The sequence below is a fragment of the Pan paniscus genome, chromosome 13, assembly GCF_029289425.2.
Source record: "Pan paniscus chromosome 13, NHGRI_mPanPan1-v2.0_pri, whole genome shotgun sequence".
In the NCBI taxonomy this organism is placed as follows: domain Eukaryota; kingdom Metazoa; phylum Chordata; class Mammalia; order Primates; family Hominidae; genus Pan; species Pan paniscus.
Genome location: NC_073262.2, coordinates 76,025,674 through 76,043,491, shown reverse-complemented (window position 1 = coordinate 76,043,491; position 17,818 = coordinate 76,025,674). Strand labels below are relative to the sequence as shown.

The 17,818-nt window shown below is 42.6% G+C and overlaps 1 protein-coding gene across 2 annotated transcripts; it reads right to left on the bottom strand.

Annotated features, from left to right (window-relative positions):
• Nucleotides 1–1,154: 1,154 nt before the first annotated feature.
• CDCA7 (cell division cycle associated 7) lies at nt 1,155–15,233 on the bottom strand. 2 transcript variants are annotated; one of them, XM_003824247.5, is made up of 10 exons: nt 15,073–15,233; nt 11,220–11,345; nt 10,566–10,802; nt 6,592–6,828; nt 6,159–6,236; nt 5,065–5,259; nt 4,460–4,600; nt 3,620–3,769; nt 2,769–2,905; nt 1,155–2,421 (listed from the first exon to the last, which is right to left on the bottom strand). In XM_003824247.5, exons 1-10 carry the CDS (start codon nt 15,091–15,093, stop codon nt 2,391–2,393), a joined length of 1,353 nt encoding a protein of 450 aa, XP_003824295.2. In that variant the 5' UTR covers nt 15,094–15,233; the 3' UTR covers nt 1,155–2,390. The 2 variants fall into 2 exon arrangements, with proteins under 2 accessions (XP_003824295.2, XP_003824294.2); XM_003824246.5 differs by lacking the exon at nt 10,566–10,802.
• Between the last annotated feature and the right edge of the window lie 2,585 nt (nt 15,234–17,818).

Here is a 17,818-nt window from a genome sequence, read left to right as displayed (position 1 = left end):
TTAAAATGTCTGGTGATGGGAAAATGCCAATTCGTTTTTTTCCCTTCATTCCTGCTGAGAACATTATTTTTGGGTTTTCATCTTAGTTCCCCCATTAGATTGTAAATCCTTTAAGGATAAGGCATCCAAATCAACTGTTATAGTTAATTTTTAATGAAAACCACCATTAGTTCTACTTCCTATTAAAACATGGTATCACCTGAACTTTTCCAAATAAGCATCAATTTATATGAACTCTAAACATTTAAGCTTCCCAATTACATATCCAATAAGGTTGGATTATAATTTGGGTTAAGATCCAAAAAGTTTACAAAAACAAAGTTACTGATTTCTTTTGGATCTACACAGAATACCAGTTGTACAATTTCACTTAGCTTGTTCTTCTCCCCAGATGAGCATGGGGTAAACATGGCTTCTCAAATAACTCTAGAGCAGACACAATAAACTTTTTCTGTAAAGTGCCAGGTTGTAAATATCTTAGGTTTTGTGAACCATATTGTCTCTGCTTATTTAACCACCCTTTCCAAATGGAAAAAAAAATACTTAGTTCATATGCCATATGAATAAAGTCTGCAGCAGCATGTAGCCCACAGGCTGTAGTTTGCCAATCCCTGGTCTAAAGAATTGGACAGCCGGTGTGGTGGTGGCTCTTGCCTGTGACTTTGGGAGGCCAAGGCAGGAGGATCTCTTGAGCCCAGGAGTTTGAAACCAGCCTGAGCAACATAGCAAGACCTGTCTCTACAAAAAATAAAAAAATTGGGCTATGAGAGCTTTTAGACCATGCCTTTTTTGTTGATTCTCACAGTCCTGGAACAAGCCTCAAGGCACAGCATGCATTTAATATATGTTTGAATGGTTGATAAAAGTAAGCCAGGTATTGCAAAGCACATCATAAAGGAAAAGAAAACACTACAAAACTTCATGGGCACATATTGTTTTCTATCAGGCACTGTGGTTGTCTCCGCCCGTTTTCTGATCACAAGTATTAGTCCTGTCACCTAGTGAGGTCCTTTCAAACAAGCTGACCTTAGAACTTCAGAAACTTCAGTCAAAAGGGAGACTTTTTTAGAAAAGGTGGAAATGGCCTTTTATTTAAATATGAGGAAAAAATTAGAATTAAGTACAGTAAGATTATTTTTAAAAAAGCAGACAAGTTAGAACAAACATTTTATTATTAAAATAAACTTTTGTATAAAAGCATTACAGATCAAAAGCTGTATTTACACTTATCGATTCAAGGTCCAATTATGCATCAAACATTGAATGGCACAGCAATGGTTTACATATGCAAGTAAATTGGACATACAAACACTTAGATTCCACCTCTACCAAATACCTTGATTAATGCAAAGAGGAGGGGGAATACTGACACAGGAAACCTGCCCAGAAACTAGACTGGCAGAGATGTCAGGTTAACAAACTGCTAAAAGTTACATCTCCAAAAAGGCACTTATCATTGTTATAAAAGTGCTTAAAATCTAAACTTGAACCTTGTGCCTGGTTTATAAATTTACAAGAAACTGCAAAGAACCACAGACTAGTTTTTAATATCAAGTTTCCATACAAAATTGTCCAAGAATTTATTTGCAATACCTTACGTGTGAACTGAAATAAACTTTGCAAACTACAATTATACTAAAGTTTTATACTGAAAATTCAAATCAGCTTACTCATAATCTCCAGATAGCTCTTCCATCATTATTTTAAGTATTACATTGCCCACCAACCTTTGAATTATGATTGTGTAAGCTGGACGCACCACTTACCCTTCGGGCAGAAGAAATTAGGAGAAATTAAGTCTCAACTGTGACAACAACTTGTAACATAAGCGCAATACATGGGGTTGAGAGACATCAATCTGCAATAATTACCTAATTTTTCCACATGGTTTTAAGACTTTTGTGCCTTGATTCTATTAAAAATTTCAACTAGTATGAATGCTAAATCATACTCGTTTTTGTGTAAACAAGTTAGAAGGCTCTTCTCTGAAATTCAATAGATCTAGTTAGTTAATACTATTATTGTGTTTCCAAGTGCTTAGGTTTTATGAGGGCTATTTCAACACCAAGTAAATAAAATATGCTTTCATAAAACTGTAATTTAAAAGAAATTCAGAAACTAAGCGGTTGGAGAGGAGCATTGGAAATAGAGGGGGATGCTATGAGATGGGGGTTGGGAGCAGAGAAGAAACTGCAGGAGGGCAAAGTGTAACTAGCAATATACCTTCTGTGATGCTCCAGAAACACATGTCTGCTAAGATTAACTTGATTGGAGTTTCTTATGAAACAGGATGATCATCAAGATTTTTAACTCAGGTTTCAGTGAAAAAATTGGAAACTTTTACAAGAAAGATTTGAGAAGTAGAAGGCAGGCAGCAAATTTTCCAGATATTATGCTTGCATTTCAAATTCCTGTTTCAGGCTGTGAAAAACAAAAGGAAATGTGTCAGGACATAGTTTTCAACCAAAGAATTCTCTTTTGAAAGCCTAATTCATTTTTAAAACCATTTTTATTGAGTTATAACATCACTATGGTCAAGTGTACGCATCTTCAAGTATATTACCTGACTTTTTCATACACACCCACCCACCCGGGTTACCACCACCTAAGTGAAGACAGAAAACGTTCCCATCCCTTCCAGTGTGCCCCGTTCCAGTCAGTCTCCACCCCGCCAGAGATAACCACTCTTCTGACATCTATCATCTTTTCATTAAGATATAAATGAATATAAAATTCAGATGTGGAAGAGAAAAAAAAACACCCACTACCTTTTCAAGTAGGCATGCACATTCCCAAAGCCATGATATTTGGCTAAATACACAAGGACCCCAGTCGCACACCGTCCATCTCGCTGCCGGCAGAAACTGCAGTTGCAGATTCCTCGACAAGGCGGGCAATGCCAGTTCTGAAGGAGGATTGTCAAACAGCACAATTAAGTTAAACCTTACCTCCCCCACCAACTTATCTACATTACATTTAACCCCTTCATGGTTAAAAATTTATATGATTAATATGCATTAGTCATGCCTAATGTTTCCTAATGCCTAATGCTTCCTTCCAGGAGTGGAAGTTACAAGCAGCTACCAGGGATAAATGGAGCAGCAACTTCCCAGGGACAGTTCAGACCCGAGTATCGTAGAAGCAGCTCATGCCTATGCAGCACCATCCCTCTAAATTCATTTGTGTTCTGAATTAAGAGCACCCTGGGCCGGGAGTGGTGGCTCACACCTATAATCCCAGCACTTCAGGAGGCCGAGGCGGGTGGATCACGAGGTCAAGAGATCTTGTACCACCACACCATCCTGGCCAACGTGGTGAAACCCTGTCTCTACTAAAAATACAAAAATTAGCTAGGTGAGGTGGCGCGTGCCTGTAGTCCCAGCTACTTGGGAGGCTGAGGCAGGAGAATCACTTGAACTCAGGAGGAGGAGGTTGCAGTGAGCTGAGATCGCGCCACTGCACTGCAACCTGGCGACAGAATGAGACTCCATCTTAAAAAAAAAGAAGAGCACCCCATAACAGAAAGGGCTCCACCCCTTCACCAATGCCTTTTTCTGGCCTCATCACAGTTTGTGGCTGACCTTCAAGCCCACAGGACCAACCCCTGGCAGGCACCTACCGGATCCAGCAGAGCATCCCTGACCTCTTCACCATAACGGTTTCGAAGGCAGGGGCCACAGAACTGGCCTCGAACGCCCCAGCAGTCTGGGTTTCTGCAGTTTGTTTTGGTATCAATAGTCTTCTGACGGCACTGATGACAAGTAGAGCCCTACAAATAAGCCATTAAGAAAAAAAACAAAAAAAAACACTGTTTTTCAACAGAGGAAATGGCATATTTACAGAATGTCCCTCTTCGTAGTATAGGCTTACATTTTGTCTATGAATCTCTACATACACATGTATATGCCAGGGTACGAAAAATAACTCAACCAGGTGCAGTGGCTCACACCTGTAACCCCAGCATTCCGGGAGACTGAGGACAGTGGATCGCTTGAGCCAAGGAGTTCAAGACCAGCCTGGGCGATATGGCAAAACCCCATCTCCACTAAAAATATAAAAATTAGCCTGGTGTGGTAAAACCACTTTCCCTTTAAGAAAAGGTCTCATTAAAAAATAACCTACCCAAATCCACTTTTATCTTTGGTGTACCACCACACTCCAGCACCTAGCTATGTATACACACATAATAGATATGCAATAAATATATGTTGAATGAATTGATTTCTAAATTAGGAGAAAAGATTTACCATGACTACAGACTTACTAAGCAGATAATTCCACTGTGAAAGAGGGCTAAATCCCAGGGATACTGTAAAACTTTTCCTTCCTTGTGTGAAAAAAACATATAGGTACAGATTTCACATGCTAGGCCCTTTAGAACCTGGGCAACACTTAGGGACAGAAGCTCTCTTCCTCTCACAGATGTTTACATTCTCAGGTGTAATTTAGAGGCTCTCACCAGTGAACGGTTATATATCTTCTCTCGAGAATTGCTGCAGACGTTCTCCAAGTCTTCCTCTGTAATTTCTTCCACTGGGCGAATTATATGCGGAAGGGTCACGGATGATCTGGAGCGACGGCTTCTGGGCAGGTCATCTTCCTGCATTACAAGGAATACAAAACACAGAACTTCAAAACTTCAAAACTGAAAGAGATTCAAAACTGAAAAAACAGAGATTCAAATATGAAACACAGAGATTCAAAACTGGCTCTCCCCAGCTTTGAATCTCAGACACTTGACTTGTAATTTCTTCACACAAACTTCAACCTGGAAATCTCTCCTAGAGCTTATGGTAGGGGAACAGGCCATACGCCTACTGTAGCCTAACTGGACATTTTGGAAGCGATGCCTACAATTAAGAAGAGATGAAGAAAACCCAATTCTCGCCTGCTAATGAAATTACCAAGTAAGCTTATGTGACGTTTACAATTCTGAATGGTTAGAGGAAAACATTTACTATGGATCGCCTGGTGTTAAGGATGTGTGTGTACCTGTGCTGTGTATGATGCCAGGCCTACCGAAGATGAGAATCAGAAGAGCAAGTACCAATGCGGAGAACTCACATTCATGTAGCCATCCATGGTCTTCCTCTTTCTCACCAACATGTACTTATCCTCTTCCTCCTCCTCCTCCATGGGTAGAGCATCAAGGGACCCGAGGATCCGGGACCTTGACCTGGTAAGAGGACGAGCTCTCCGTTCAGGGTTTCTCCTGGAAGCAACACCCGGGAATGTACGCCTTCGCGGTCTCCTTGATTGCTAAACAAAGCACGCATAAGGGAATCCATTTATTCCATAATAAAAAGAAGTAGTACTTTGGGGAATTCATAGCTTCTCCTTAAGGATGTTTTAAGTAAAGAGAGCTCTATTTTTTCTTTTTCTTTGTCCTTTGCATAATGCATGGCAAAATGAGCCTAAAACCTATATGGCCATCTTAATTTTGCTTTTGTAATACCAAGCCCAGTTTCTTTCAACTTGAGAGATGAGCTATTTATTCTTTTAATTAATGAAGATGTAAGAAATGATCTTCTGTTCTAAAAAAAAAAATTTTCTCTGATGTCTCTTGACCCTGTAGAAACACATTCAGTTTCTACACTGCAAAATAGAGGGATATCTGTATGGCTTCCCTCTTTCCATCTTTCCTTTCCTCAGGGAAAGCCAGGAAAAAGAAATCTTTTCTATCACAGCAGACACACCAAATCTCCCTAAATTGTACCAGCTTAATTCCTCAGAATGCAATTGTGTATGATACCAAGCTACAACTTGATAAGAAATTGTGATTTTCTTCTTTTATTTTCATTCTCCAATTTTAAAAACATCTATTGCACATCTACCATGTAGGAGGAATGTGCTCACACTGGAGAACAGAAAAAAGTTTTCAATCTTCATTACCTGCCCATGAGGGGCTTAGTCTAGCTGGGAAGGAAAGAAAGAACCAATCAAAAGGAGTTTAGTGCCACAGGAGCACAGCAAGGAGAGACCAAACTGCCCAGGATTCAAGGAGGATCATCCAGAGATCTGTCAGGGGGTTTCCTCTAGGTCCCCTTCGTTTGTCTAGAAGGCCACACAAATAAAGAAATTAGATTTTTAAATACAACACAGATCGACCTTAGGTGTGCCCAAAACACTACTGTATATAAACAAGAACTGGTACTTACTGAGTCGGAGCCTGGGAGGGGATGTCTTCCACGGAACGAGCCAGGGAAGCTTTCTAATTCAGACATGAGTTTTGCAAGCTAAAAAGGGAGGAAATTAAACTGATATCATTGGCTTAGAATAACTGTCGAAAATGAGCAACTAACTTCTGGAAAATACTCAAGTACATCTCATGGTTTTATATTTGATAGTAAGCTGACACATTCAAAGTTTCTGATTTCCCCCATACACTTAACCAGGCCTTTAACAGATTTTTAAAAAGTAGTTCAGGGAAAGAAACACATTTTGAGGCACACATTGAAGACTTCACAGGTAAACAAAAATAACTTTTTATTCATGTAACAGAAAAAAATAACTTTTGCGTGATGGAACAGATTTAAGTAATGAGTCGCTTAGAGAGGAAAAATTAATTCTAACACAAAGTCAGATACCTACCATTGCTTTGTTCTGCTTTATATTTAAAGCCCTTTTCTCCAAAAAATTCATTCCACTTTCATCTTCTGAATCGGAGTTGGAATCAGTCACAGAATTCTCTGAGGGCTGGGGGGACTCTGCTTTTTTGTTGGTTGCTCCCCTGGTACTTCGCGCTGGAAACTTCATCGCCACCCTGAGAGGTCCAGAGTGCCTGCACTGGCTGCGGGTCCTACAGCCTTCCCGAACTGACTGCAGCCTCTAATCACAACAATTGAGTCATTAGGACTTGATCAGCAGACAAGCTGCATCAGTATAACTACAAAGTCCCTTTTCAATGAGACACTTGTATGAAATGAATTTTAACTGAACATTGATACCTCTGGGTAACAAAATCAGGAACCACAAAGAGTACAACAATCAACAGAGTGCAGTTTAATTCCATGTAGCTATCTGGACCACACTGTTATAAGCTATTTTCATAGTCCCTAGGCCTGTGGTTCTGAGCCTTTTTTTTAAATGTTAAAATTCCTACCACCTGCTTTTCATTTCTTTAGAAACAGATCTTTATGTATTTTAAAAGAATTCTGACAAGAACAAATGTGTTCTCCTGGCTGGGTGCAGTGGCTCACATCTGTAATCCCAGCACTTTGGGAGGCTGAGGCGGGTGAATCACTTGAGCCTAGGAGTTCGAGACCAGCCTGGGCAACATGGTGAAACCCCGTCTCTGCAAAAAAAAAAATACAAAAATTAGCTGGGCATGGTGGCGCATGCCTGTGGTCCCAGCTACTTGGAAGGCTGAGGTGGGTGGATGGCTTGAGCCCAGGTGGCAGAGGCTCAGTGAGCCGTGTTCGTGCCACTGTATGCCAGGGCTGGGTTACGGAGCCAGACCCTGTCTTGAAAAAAAAAAAGGGAAAAAAATGTGTTCCCCTATAAATATGGCTTCAATGTTTATGGCAATATTAAATTATATTAACAGATCTCAATTCTCTACTTTAAAAAATATATAATATAATATACATAAGATTTATCATTTTAACCATTTCTAAGTATACAAGTCAATGGCACTAAATACATGCACATTGTTGTGCAGCCATCACCACCATCCATCTCCAGAATGTTTTCATCTTCTCCAACTAAAACTCCATCCATACCCATTAAACAGTAATTCCTCATTCCCTCTTTCCCTCCGCCCCTGGCAACCATCATCCTATTTTCTGTCTATACATTTGACTTCTCTAGGTACTTCTCTAATCTACTTTTAGAAGTTCAAAATGAAAATATTTCCAGATTCCAAAAGTAATATAGGTTTTCATCATTAAAAATTTATCCAAATTAGCCATAGGGTAATGTAAATCAAAATCACAATGAGAGGCTGGGTGCGGTAGCTCATGCCTATAATTCCAGCACTTTGGAAGGCCGGGGCAGGCGGATCACCTGACGTCAGGAGTTTGACACCAGTCTGGCCAACGTGGTGAAATCCCGTTTCTACTAAAAATACAAAAATTAGCCAGGCACAGTGGCACATGCCTGTAATCCCAGCTACTTGGGAGGCTGAGGCAAGAGAATCGCTTGAACCCAGGAAGCGGAGGTTGCAGTGAGCAGAGATCACTGAGATCACACCACTGCACTCCAGCCTGGGCTACAGAGCAAGACTCCGTCTCCGAAAAATAAAAATAAAAAAAAAACACAAAACATAGTGAGACACCACTTCATAGTAGAGCTAAAAAGCAAAAGAAGGCTGGGTATGGTGGCTCACATCTGTAATCCCAGCTCTTTGGGAGGCTGAGATGGGCAGATCACCTGAGGTCAGGAGTTCGAGACCAGTCTGGCCAAGATGGCAAAACCCTGTCTCTACTAAAAATATGAAAAATTAGCCAGGTGTGGTGGCACATGCCTGTAGTCCCAGCTACTCGGATGCTGAGACACAAGAATCGCTTGAACCCAGGAGGCGGAGGTTGTGGTGAGCCAAAATTATGCCACTGTACGCCAGCCTGGGTGACAGAGTGAGACTCTGTCTCAAAAAAAAAAAAAGCAAAAGGAAAATAAAAAAAAGTATTAGCAAAAATTTGGAGAAACTGTAACCCTCACACACTGCTGGTAGGAATGTAAACTGGTGTAGCCACTTTGTCTATTTCTCAAAAGGTTAAACAGTTACTACATGACCCACAATTCTATTCCTATGTATATACCTAAGAGTATACACAAAAACTACACAAAAACTTGTACATGAATGTTCACAGTAGCATTATTCATAATAGCCAAAAAAGTGCAAACAACCCACTTATCCATCAACTGATGAATGGGTAAATCAAATGTGGTTGATTCACACAACAGAATATTCTGCAATAAAATGAAGAACTAACACATGCCACAACATAAATAAACCTTGACATCATTATCCTAAGTGAAAGAAGCCAGTCACAAAAGACCACATATCATGATTCAATTTTTATGAAATATCCACAACGGGCTAATCTATGACGACAGAAAGCAGACTGATGGTTGCCAGGAGCTGGGGGTGTTGGGAAAGAATAGGGAGTGACTGTTAATGGGTACAGAGTCAATTTTGGGGGTCATAAAGTTATTCCAAAATTGACTATGGTAATGGTTGCAGGTTAAAAAAAAAAGAGAGAGAGAAGAAAAAAATCACCCATAAATCCCAGAATTTCACCCATAAAGACTCAGTTTTAACATTAAAATATTTATCAAGGCCAGCAAGGTGGCTCTTGGCTGTAATCCCAGCACTTTTGGAGGCCGAGACAGGAGGATTGCTTGGGCCTAGGAGTTCGAGACCAGCCTGAGCAACAAAGTGAGCCCACATCTCTATAAAAAATTTTTAAAAGTTCCCAGGTATGGTGGTACACGCCTGTAGTCTCAGCTACTGGGTAGGCTGAGGGAGAATCGCTTAAGCCCAGGAGGTGGAGGCTGCAGTGAGCCATGATCACACCAGTGCACTCCAGCCTGGTTGACAGTGCAAGACCCTGTCTCAAAAAAGTCTTACATGCCCACAAACAGCTTTTTGTACTTTTAGTGTCCATGGATTGAGAGAGTCCAAAACAACAAAAACTTTTCATGAGTTCCTAACAATTATAATGAATTGGCATTTTATTAATCATGACAGTATCTTCAAAGAACTGAAACACTGCCCAGAAATTATTCAGGTTATTGACAATGTTTGTGTCACATCCAGATCTGCAGACTGGACCCCCTGCAACAAACTCCAGTATGCACTGATTTGGACCAAAACACTCCTTGGCCAGGCACAGCCACTTGTATCAATGTTACTCAAACCATGATCCTCAGGCAGTGGATCCATGTCAGACCAGTGAGTTGAAGAGCATGCACTTGATTATCAGTGAATGCACTGCTTCCTTTGTCAAGAAAGTCTTTGGAACAGGAAAATGTGTGCAGAATTAAGCAGTATGCTCAGAAGAGTGGGACCGAGGCACAGCACAACAGTGGCAGCGGCAGTTAAAGGAAGGTAGCGTGCATAGGAAAAGCCAACCAAGGAGCAAAAGTAGCAGCAGGAAGGGCCCTCAATGTCATTATCTGCAATGGAGCTCCTGCACATAAGTTATCACAGGTTTTCAAGATGCAGCCACAGATCTACTATGAGACCAACATTTATCAAAGGTCTGCTCTATGACAGGCACTAGGCTGGGCACTTGAACTTAAATGCAAATGTAGATAATATTTAGAACTAGTGTGCTTCCTGATTAGGCTGGATTTTTGTGGTAACGAAAATCTGGAGATTGGCCAATTTTATCTTACCAGTTTCCAAATTTTCAGAGCCTACAAAATGTTCATGATTTGTAAGTCCAACTACATTAGTAAACACTGCTTTAAGACATGAAGAAAATACTAAAAATTTTTAAAAGGTCAACAAAGTCTGCTGGCACGACTAAAATCAAAATCATAAGAAAAAATTTTTAAAAAATATGTCATGCCTCTAAATGTATCTTACTTCTTGAAACTGGTGAAATTCTCAAACTCACCATTCCATCTTGTATCTCACTCTCTGAGAAACCGCAAAATGATTCATCGTCAGAGTCGGCATGAAAAATACCGGCCAGTTCGTTAGTGACATCTGGCCTTGGTTTCTGTAAAAATCCACAATGGTCTAATACATCTTGCACCTCACTTTCTGAAAAGCCGCAGAAAGATTCATTATCAGAGTCCTCATAAAAAACATTTGCCAGTTCTTCACTGATATCTGACCTGAATTTAGGTTTCTGTAAAATAAATAAATAAATGTGGTTGTGCATTTTTTTTCTTTTTCAAGAACCAATTTTCCATAAACCGTGCAGAGAGCAAATCACATTTACAAGTGCACTACAAGAGAACAGCTTTTGTTACAAAGAAAAATGGTTCAGAGGTTTACAAATGATTTCTGAGTTGTTATGGCAAATCATCATGCATGTTAGGTTAGGCGACATTTCAAAAGGATAGAATAAGTAGCTAATCTACCTCCAACAATTACTACCTAGAACCACAGCAAAAAGTGAAATGAAATTATAGTGCATACTGTATTTTCATAACAGCTGTATAGAAATGTAGGCAAAAAGCAAGCAGTTTTAATCACGCACAAAGCATCTGGGGCATTTTGAGCACTGCAGACTCAATTCTGTTTATTCTCAGGCAGCACTTACCGTGTTTGCAAAATTATCAGAAGCAAAGCTGTCACAACTGTCATCAGAGGATGACGAGGTTTCCATGGAAATCAACTTCACATATCTGAATTTCTTTAAGTTCTTCTTTACTCTGAGATCTTTCTGCTGCAAATGGAAATAGCAATCCTATTAAGCGTGATGCTTACTTTATTTAACTAAAGACATCATTTTTTTTTAGTTTAGTAGGTTCAAACAGCACAGAGTAGATATGTCCATTTATCATACCCTACATAGAAAAGGAAGTTTGTTAACTGCTACAAAAAATTTTTTCTTTCTTTTTTTTGTAAGAAGCAGGATCTCGCTCTGTCTTCCAGGCTAAAGTGCAGTGCTGAGATCATAGCTTACTACAACCTGGAACTCCTGAGCTCAAGCAAGCCTCCTGCCTCAGCCTCCTGAGTAGACAGGACTACATGCATGTGCCACCATGCCCAGCTAACTTATTTTATTTCTTTTTAGAAATGGGGTCTTGCTATGTTGCCCAGGTTGGTCTCAAACTCCTGGCTCAAGCGATCCTCCCACCGGAGCCTCCCAAAGGGCTTGGATTACAGGCATTAGCTACTGTATCTGGACCCAAAAATCTTTAAAACCAGGTCAAATTCTTTTTTTTTTTTTTTTGAGACGGAGTCTCGCTGTGTCGCCCAGGCTGGAGTGCAGTGGCGCGATCTCGGCTCACTGCAAGCTCCGCCTCATGGATTCACGCCATTCTCCTGCCTCAGCCTCCAGAGTAGCTGGGATTACAGGCGCCCGCCACCACGCCCGGTTAATTTTTTGTATTTTTAGTAGAGACGGGGTTTCACCGTGTTAGCCAGAATGGTCTCAATCTCCTGACCTCGTGATCCGCCTGCCTCGGCCTCCCAAAGTGCTGGGATTACAGGCGTGAGCCACCGCGCCCGGCCAAAACCAGGTCAAATTCTAAGAAGGGATCCCTTTGCAGGAAAATTGTAAAGACATTTATCAATTTATTCAAACATCTGTAGAGCTACCTCTCAACTCACCTTTATGAGCCCCTAATCTTTAGCTCTTAGCATTATACTGAGCCCCACAGGAGATTTTAATGCTAAACTCCTAAAATCCAACCTGTTTTTTTAAAAAAATTAAACTGTACTTCTAAAAGGAAATTTCAAAAGTACAAAAGGGGAGAAAGATTTTTCTCCCTCAGCCAAAATCAAGCTAATGAGGTATTTTTATGTAAGCTTTGGGCTATGTACTGTGATGCTAATTTCACAAACTACAAAAACTGGGCAGGACCTCTACTTCAAGATGGCAGGCTTCCAAGCAGGCCCCTTTCCAATCAAGAGGGCTATCGTGATTTCCACAGAAGTCCTTACAAAGCAAATACATCAAACGCTTCAACAAATGGTACAAGGAGCCAAGTTAAAGATCAAATAGCACTCCAAATGCAGGTGGGATACCGGATTCCATTTTAGCACTCTATTACTTGAGGCTGTCATTCAGTTCTTGTTGCTGTCCCTTTGCTATACAAGACTTAAGTTTTTAAAAGTCCTTTTATAAAGTGCAAATTACTTATATAGAAATGCTTCATTCATTCATAAATACTGAACAGCCTGGCACTGCTCTCAGAAAATGCAATTGGCATCTATCTTGTATAAAAAAAGGATAGTGGTTTGTCATTTCTTAATATTTAACAAGATTTCTTAAGTGTTGCATTAGGTCCTGTGTTTTTATTCCTTAAATGGGGCCATGGAATAGCAGAAGTGATTCCTTATACTGAAAACTTTGAAAGGGCAAGCTCTGGTATAGATTCTACAAAATATGCTAAGATGTAAGATGTCAGGTGACCAGAACATTCTTGCCCTCCTTCTTGGCCTAACATTACGCATTTCAGTCTCTTGCAGATAAAGTTATTTTCATGATGATGGCACTCCCAACATCCCTATACCCCTAAGTAAACTCCGTTCAATCATCTTAGGAAGTTTTTGTCTTTTGCCCTCTTAACAAGGCAGGACAATGTGTAAAAGGTAGAGCTACTAAATATAAAGGTTAGGTGTATGCGTAGGGGGGTGGCTCACACCTGTAATCTCAGCGCTTTGGGAAGCCAAGGTGGGAGGATCACTTGAGCCCACGAGTTCGAGACCAGCGTGGGGAATATGGTGAAACCCCGTCTCTACTAAAAACACAAAAATCAGCCGGATGTGGCGATGCGTACATGTAATCCCAGTTACTTGGGAGGCTGAGGTGGGAAGACTGCTTGAGCCCGGTAGGCTGCAGTGAGCCGTGACTGTGCCACTGCACTCCAGCCTGGGACACAATGAATGTTGGGAGCTGAAAAGGATCTCAGATCCCATTTTCCAGATGAGGATATTCAAGGCCCCAGGAAGGTGTAATAGACTGCAAGATCACAGGGGCAGGAAGGAGAACTCAAGTCTGCCATCTTCTTAAGCAGCAGTGTTCATCGCATTACTGCAGGAATTACCACCCTTTACTCATCAATCTACCTGCAAGCAGTCAGAGGCCCCAGACAGCCTCAAAGGCGGCATTCTATTGGAAGCTGTCCGAGAAATACACGCTGAGCTTTAACAAGTCAGCACAAGCCAAGAGTTATCTACCAGGCAAACGTATCTTTGGAGGAAAAGCCACAAAAAAGCAGCAAGGCAAATAGTCAAGACGGAGATGAACTTCTTTGGCAGGTAAGTAATAACTAATACCATTTATAGTAGGTGTTTTTCGTGCCAGGCACTATGTTAAGTACACTTTCACGTCAGGTTTAATTCATTGCAACAAAGGTGCTATCGTTATTCTCACTTAGCCAATGAGGAAACTGAGGCTCAGGAAGGCGAAATGGATTACTCAAGTCCCATGGTGGCTCAGATTTGAACCCAGGCATGTCAGGTTCCAAGACCAGCTACACATGGTTTTCTTCATCCGGAAAGCCAATGCCCAGCTCCACCGGGGCGGCGACTCAGCTCTGAAACCACGCCCCATCGCACCCACCCCCGCGAACCTGTCCTCCCCCGCGTGGGTCCCTAACCCCTGATATTTAAACATGTCATTGTCTTCCGTTTCACCGAACCCCCACTCTCCTACCCTCTCCAGGAGCCCGATCCTACGTTCTGGCTTCCGTTAGAGCAAAAAGTAACGTTCCACTCAGAGCAACGTCCTGCAGCTAAGAGTAAGGCTGGGGGGTTGGGGGTTGGGGTGGAGGAAGTAGGAAACGAGCAAATGGTCGGCGAACGGTTTGGCCCACCAAGCCCTTTAAATGCACTTAACCACCGCCCGGGACTACGGTCGCTTCACACTGCGTGCGCAACCCAAGTTCTAGGAGACCGATTCGCAAGACCTTAAACCTCAAACGCGCTGGCCCTCAGCGGTTAGAAGCGGACGCGTCTCTTGCCGGGCGGGGTGCGCGCCCAAGGGCCACCCACTGAGCGCGGGTATACACGCGGCGAGCCACGCACTGGCTCCGAGTTGTGTGCGGGAAAGGGCTGGGCCGCTGCGGGACAACCTCCCAGGGGGCAGGCAGGCTGGCTCTGCCTGGCAGGCACAATCGGGACCGGCCAGCGCTCCCGGCCGCTGTCCGGCCTTTGGCGGACGCACGTGCCTAGGGCTTTCCAGCGCTGCTAGCCATCCTGCAAACGACTCAAGTCTCCACGCCGCCCGCACTTCGGGTGCGCACGCCACGCAGGAACGTCCCCATGGCCCTCAGTTATCCCAGGTGCACAAAATCAGGGGCTTGCCCAAGCGGGCAACGCCCAGGCAGGCCACCAGTTGATAAGGCAGCGCTAGGCTGCGGAGTTGGAGAGGGTCGGCCCGCGCCCGCCTGCGTCCAGCACCCACCGCGCCCGCCCCTCGGGTTCGCCCGCCCAGCCCTCACCGGCACGCGGCGAGCGTCCATGCTGGTGGCGGGTGCCCAGATCGGCGCTTGGAGCGGGGAGAGCGGAGCAGCCGCGCGGTCAGCGGTCCCACAGCAGGAGGAGCAGCAGCAGCGCGGCCGGCAGGCTGGGCGCGCCGACCCGGGCCCGGAGGGGCGGGGCTCGGGCTGTCTTTCCCGCGTTGGGACACAGGTCCTGCAAGCTGTGGTAACGGCCAGACATGGCGCAAGACTAGATGGCCCCCTGGAAAAAACATGACCCCCCTATATATTCTGACCTCAAAGGATAGCCTTGGGCACTCCTAAAATCCGCTTTGAGAAAGGGGCGCTTTAGGGGCTACGGGGACCACTCTCCTTGTGCAGCTGCGCGGTCCTGAGCGAGTGGCGCGAAAATGGTTCGTATTGCCCCGGGGTTAGCTGGCTGATTTGCATGAATTTTCGTGGTGGCGGAGGAAAAGTGGAGTCTGGGGGGTAAAGGAGAGCAGCGTGAGGGTGGCGCGGGTCACGCACCATGGCGTTTAGCACTTTCATTGCTGCGTGCGGTTTACAAGATTTAAAAAATCATAGAATCCAGCACGAACTCCACCCTTCATAATCCAGTTCACCGCCCCTGGATGTAGCACCTCTTATCTGGGAACCACACCATTATCTGAAGCAATAAAATGAGTTAAATCCTGATCTTTCTTTCCAAAAAGCACAGGAAGCCGACTTGTTTTACATTCGACTTGTGGTTTTCAAAGTAGAAGAAAAGCCGCAGCAGCTTGATGAAGACGTCTATAGTATAGTTAACCTTTAACGATTATCTGTTGGGGATTGAAACTAAAGATTGAACAATTGTGGCTTGATGATCTTCTCTGTCTTCAGAATTGAGAACTACCCTGAGTCAGTGCGAACGAGAAAACTTTTCATTGCCCTTTTAACCAAACTTGGCATTACAACGAAAAAATGAAATAAAGCGAGGCTTTTTGTGTGCGTGAAGAGCAAAAAACTTGCTTCTAGAAGAAAAAGTAAATTTAGTTTCTTTAGAAGACACTAATTATACTCAACATTTAAAACAAGCGCTTGAAATGAAAACATTCGCATTTCCCCCTCATTTCAAAACTTTTCTCTGGGGAATAATTAATTCCTTTGCAGTAAGCGAGTGCATGGACATACAGTGTTCCTCTCTTGGTGTACTGAATACAAAAACTGTGAGCAAGTAAATAATGCCCGAGGACAATGGATTGGAAGGAGTCTTCCAGCCTTTCTTAAGTATACCTACCCAGTAATCACTCTGCCACTGTGCAAGGGACAAAGAGCTCAAGGTCTAGAAGGTGAGTGCCAGGGGGAGAGGCTATCGGTGGGTGGTGAAATTACGGAATTACAGGGCCCTCAGTAAGTATTTGTTGAATGAATAAACATTTGGGAATATAATTTTGTGCCACTAAAGCTAAATATATGAAAATTCGGAATTACTAGATCCATGAAGCAGGGGAAGATTAAGTCACTTTGCCTGTGAAAGGTTCTGATAGGGAAACTTTTAGTCTTCCTGGGAGCACAAGAAAATAATTTGGTGTATGTGTTTTTTAAGGATAAGATCTCTGGTCTATTCGTCTTTTTAGTAATCAGGAAAATGCAAATTAAAACAAGTGTCACTGGAAAGGGGTCCCGATCTAGACCCCAAGAGAGGGTTCTTGGATCTTGCACAAGAAAGAATTCAGGGCAAGTCCGTAAAGTGAAAAAGCAAGTTTATTAAGAAAGTAAAGGAATAAAAGAATGGCTACACCATAGACAGAGCAGCCCGAGGGCTGCTGGTTGCCCATTTTTATGGTTATTTCTTGATTGTATGCTAAACAAGGGGTGGATTATTCATGCCTCCCCTTTTTAGGCCATATAGGGTAGCTTCCTGATGTTGCCGTGGCATTTGTAAACTGTCATGGCGCTGGTGGGAGTGTAGCAGTGAAGACAACCAGAGGTCACTCTCCTCGCCATCTTGGTTTTGGCTGGCTTCTTTACTGCAGCCTGTTTTATCAGCAAGGTCTTTATGACCTGTGTTGTGTGCTGACCTCCTACCTCTTCCTGTAACATAGAATGCCCTAACCTCCTGGGAATGCAGCCCAGCAGGTCTCAAGGCTTATTTTGCCCAGCTCCTATTCAAGATGGAGTTGCTCTAGTTCAAATGCCTCTGACACAGGAGATACAATTTCACTCAGACTGGCAAAATTTAAAGCGCCTGATAAGACCAGATATTGTTAAGAATATGAGAAACTCCCACAATGATGTTAGTAGTGTAAATTTTTAACTTTGCAGAGCAATTTGGGAATAGAGGCGTACCTCATTTTATTGCACTATGCTTAAAATTAAAGGTTTGTGGCAACCCTAAGTATAGCAAGCCTATCAGTGCCATTTTTCCAAAAGCGCATGCTCATTTAGTGTCTCTGTGTAACGTTTTGGTAATTCTTGCAATATTTCACCTTTTTCATTATTTTTATATCCATAATGGTGATCTGCAATCAGTAATCTTTGCTATTACTGTTGTAATAATTTTGGAGAGTCACAAATTGTACCCATATAAGATGGCAGACTTCATCAATAAATGTTGTATGTGTTCTGATTGCTCCACTGACCAACCATCCTGTCTCTCTATCCTCATGCCCCCCTATTCACTGAGATAGAACAATATTGAAATTAGGCCAGTTAATAACTCCACAATGGTCTCTAAGTATCGAAATGAAAAGAAGAGTCACATATCTCTCACTTTAAATCAAAA

Coding starts and splice junctions, on each gene's coding strand:
- CDCA7 (XM_003824247.5), bottom strand. CDS start 15,093: ATGGACGCTCGCCGCGTGCCG. Junction 10,803..11,219: donor CTGATAATTTTGCAAACACG/GTAAGTGCTGCC, acceptor TTTATTTTACAG/AAACCTAAATTCAGGTCAGA. Junction 5,260..6,158: donor CCCTCCCAGGCTCCGACTCA/GTAAGTACCAGT, acceptor TGCTTTGTTTAG/CAATCAAGGAGACCGCGAAG.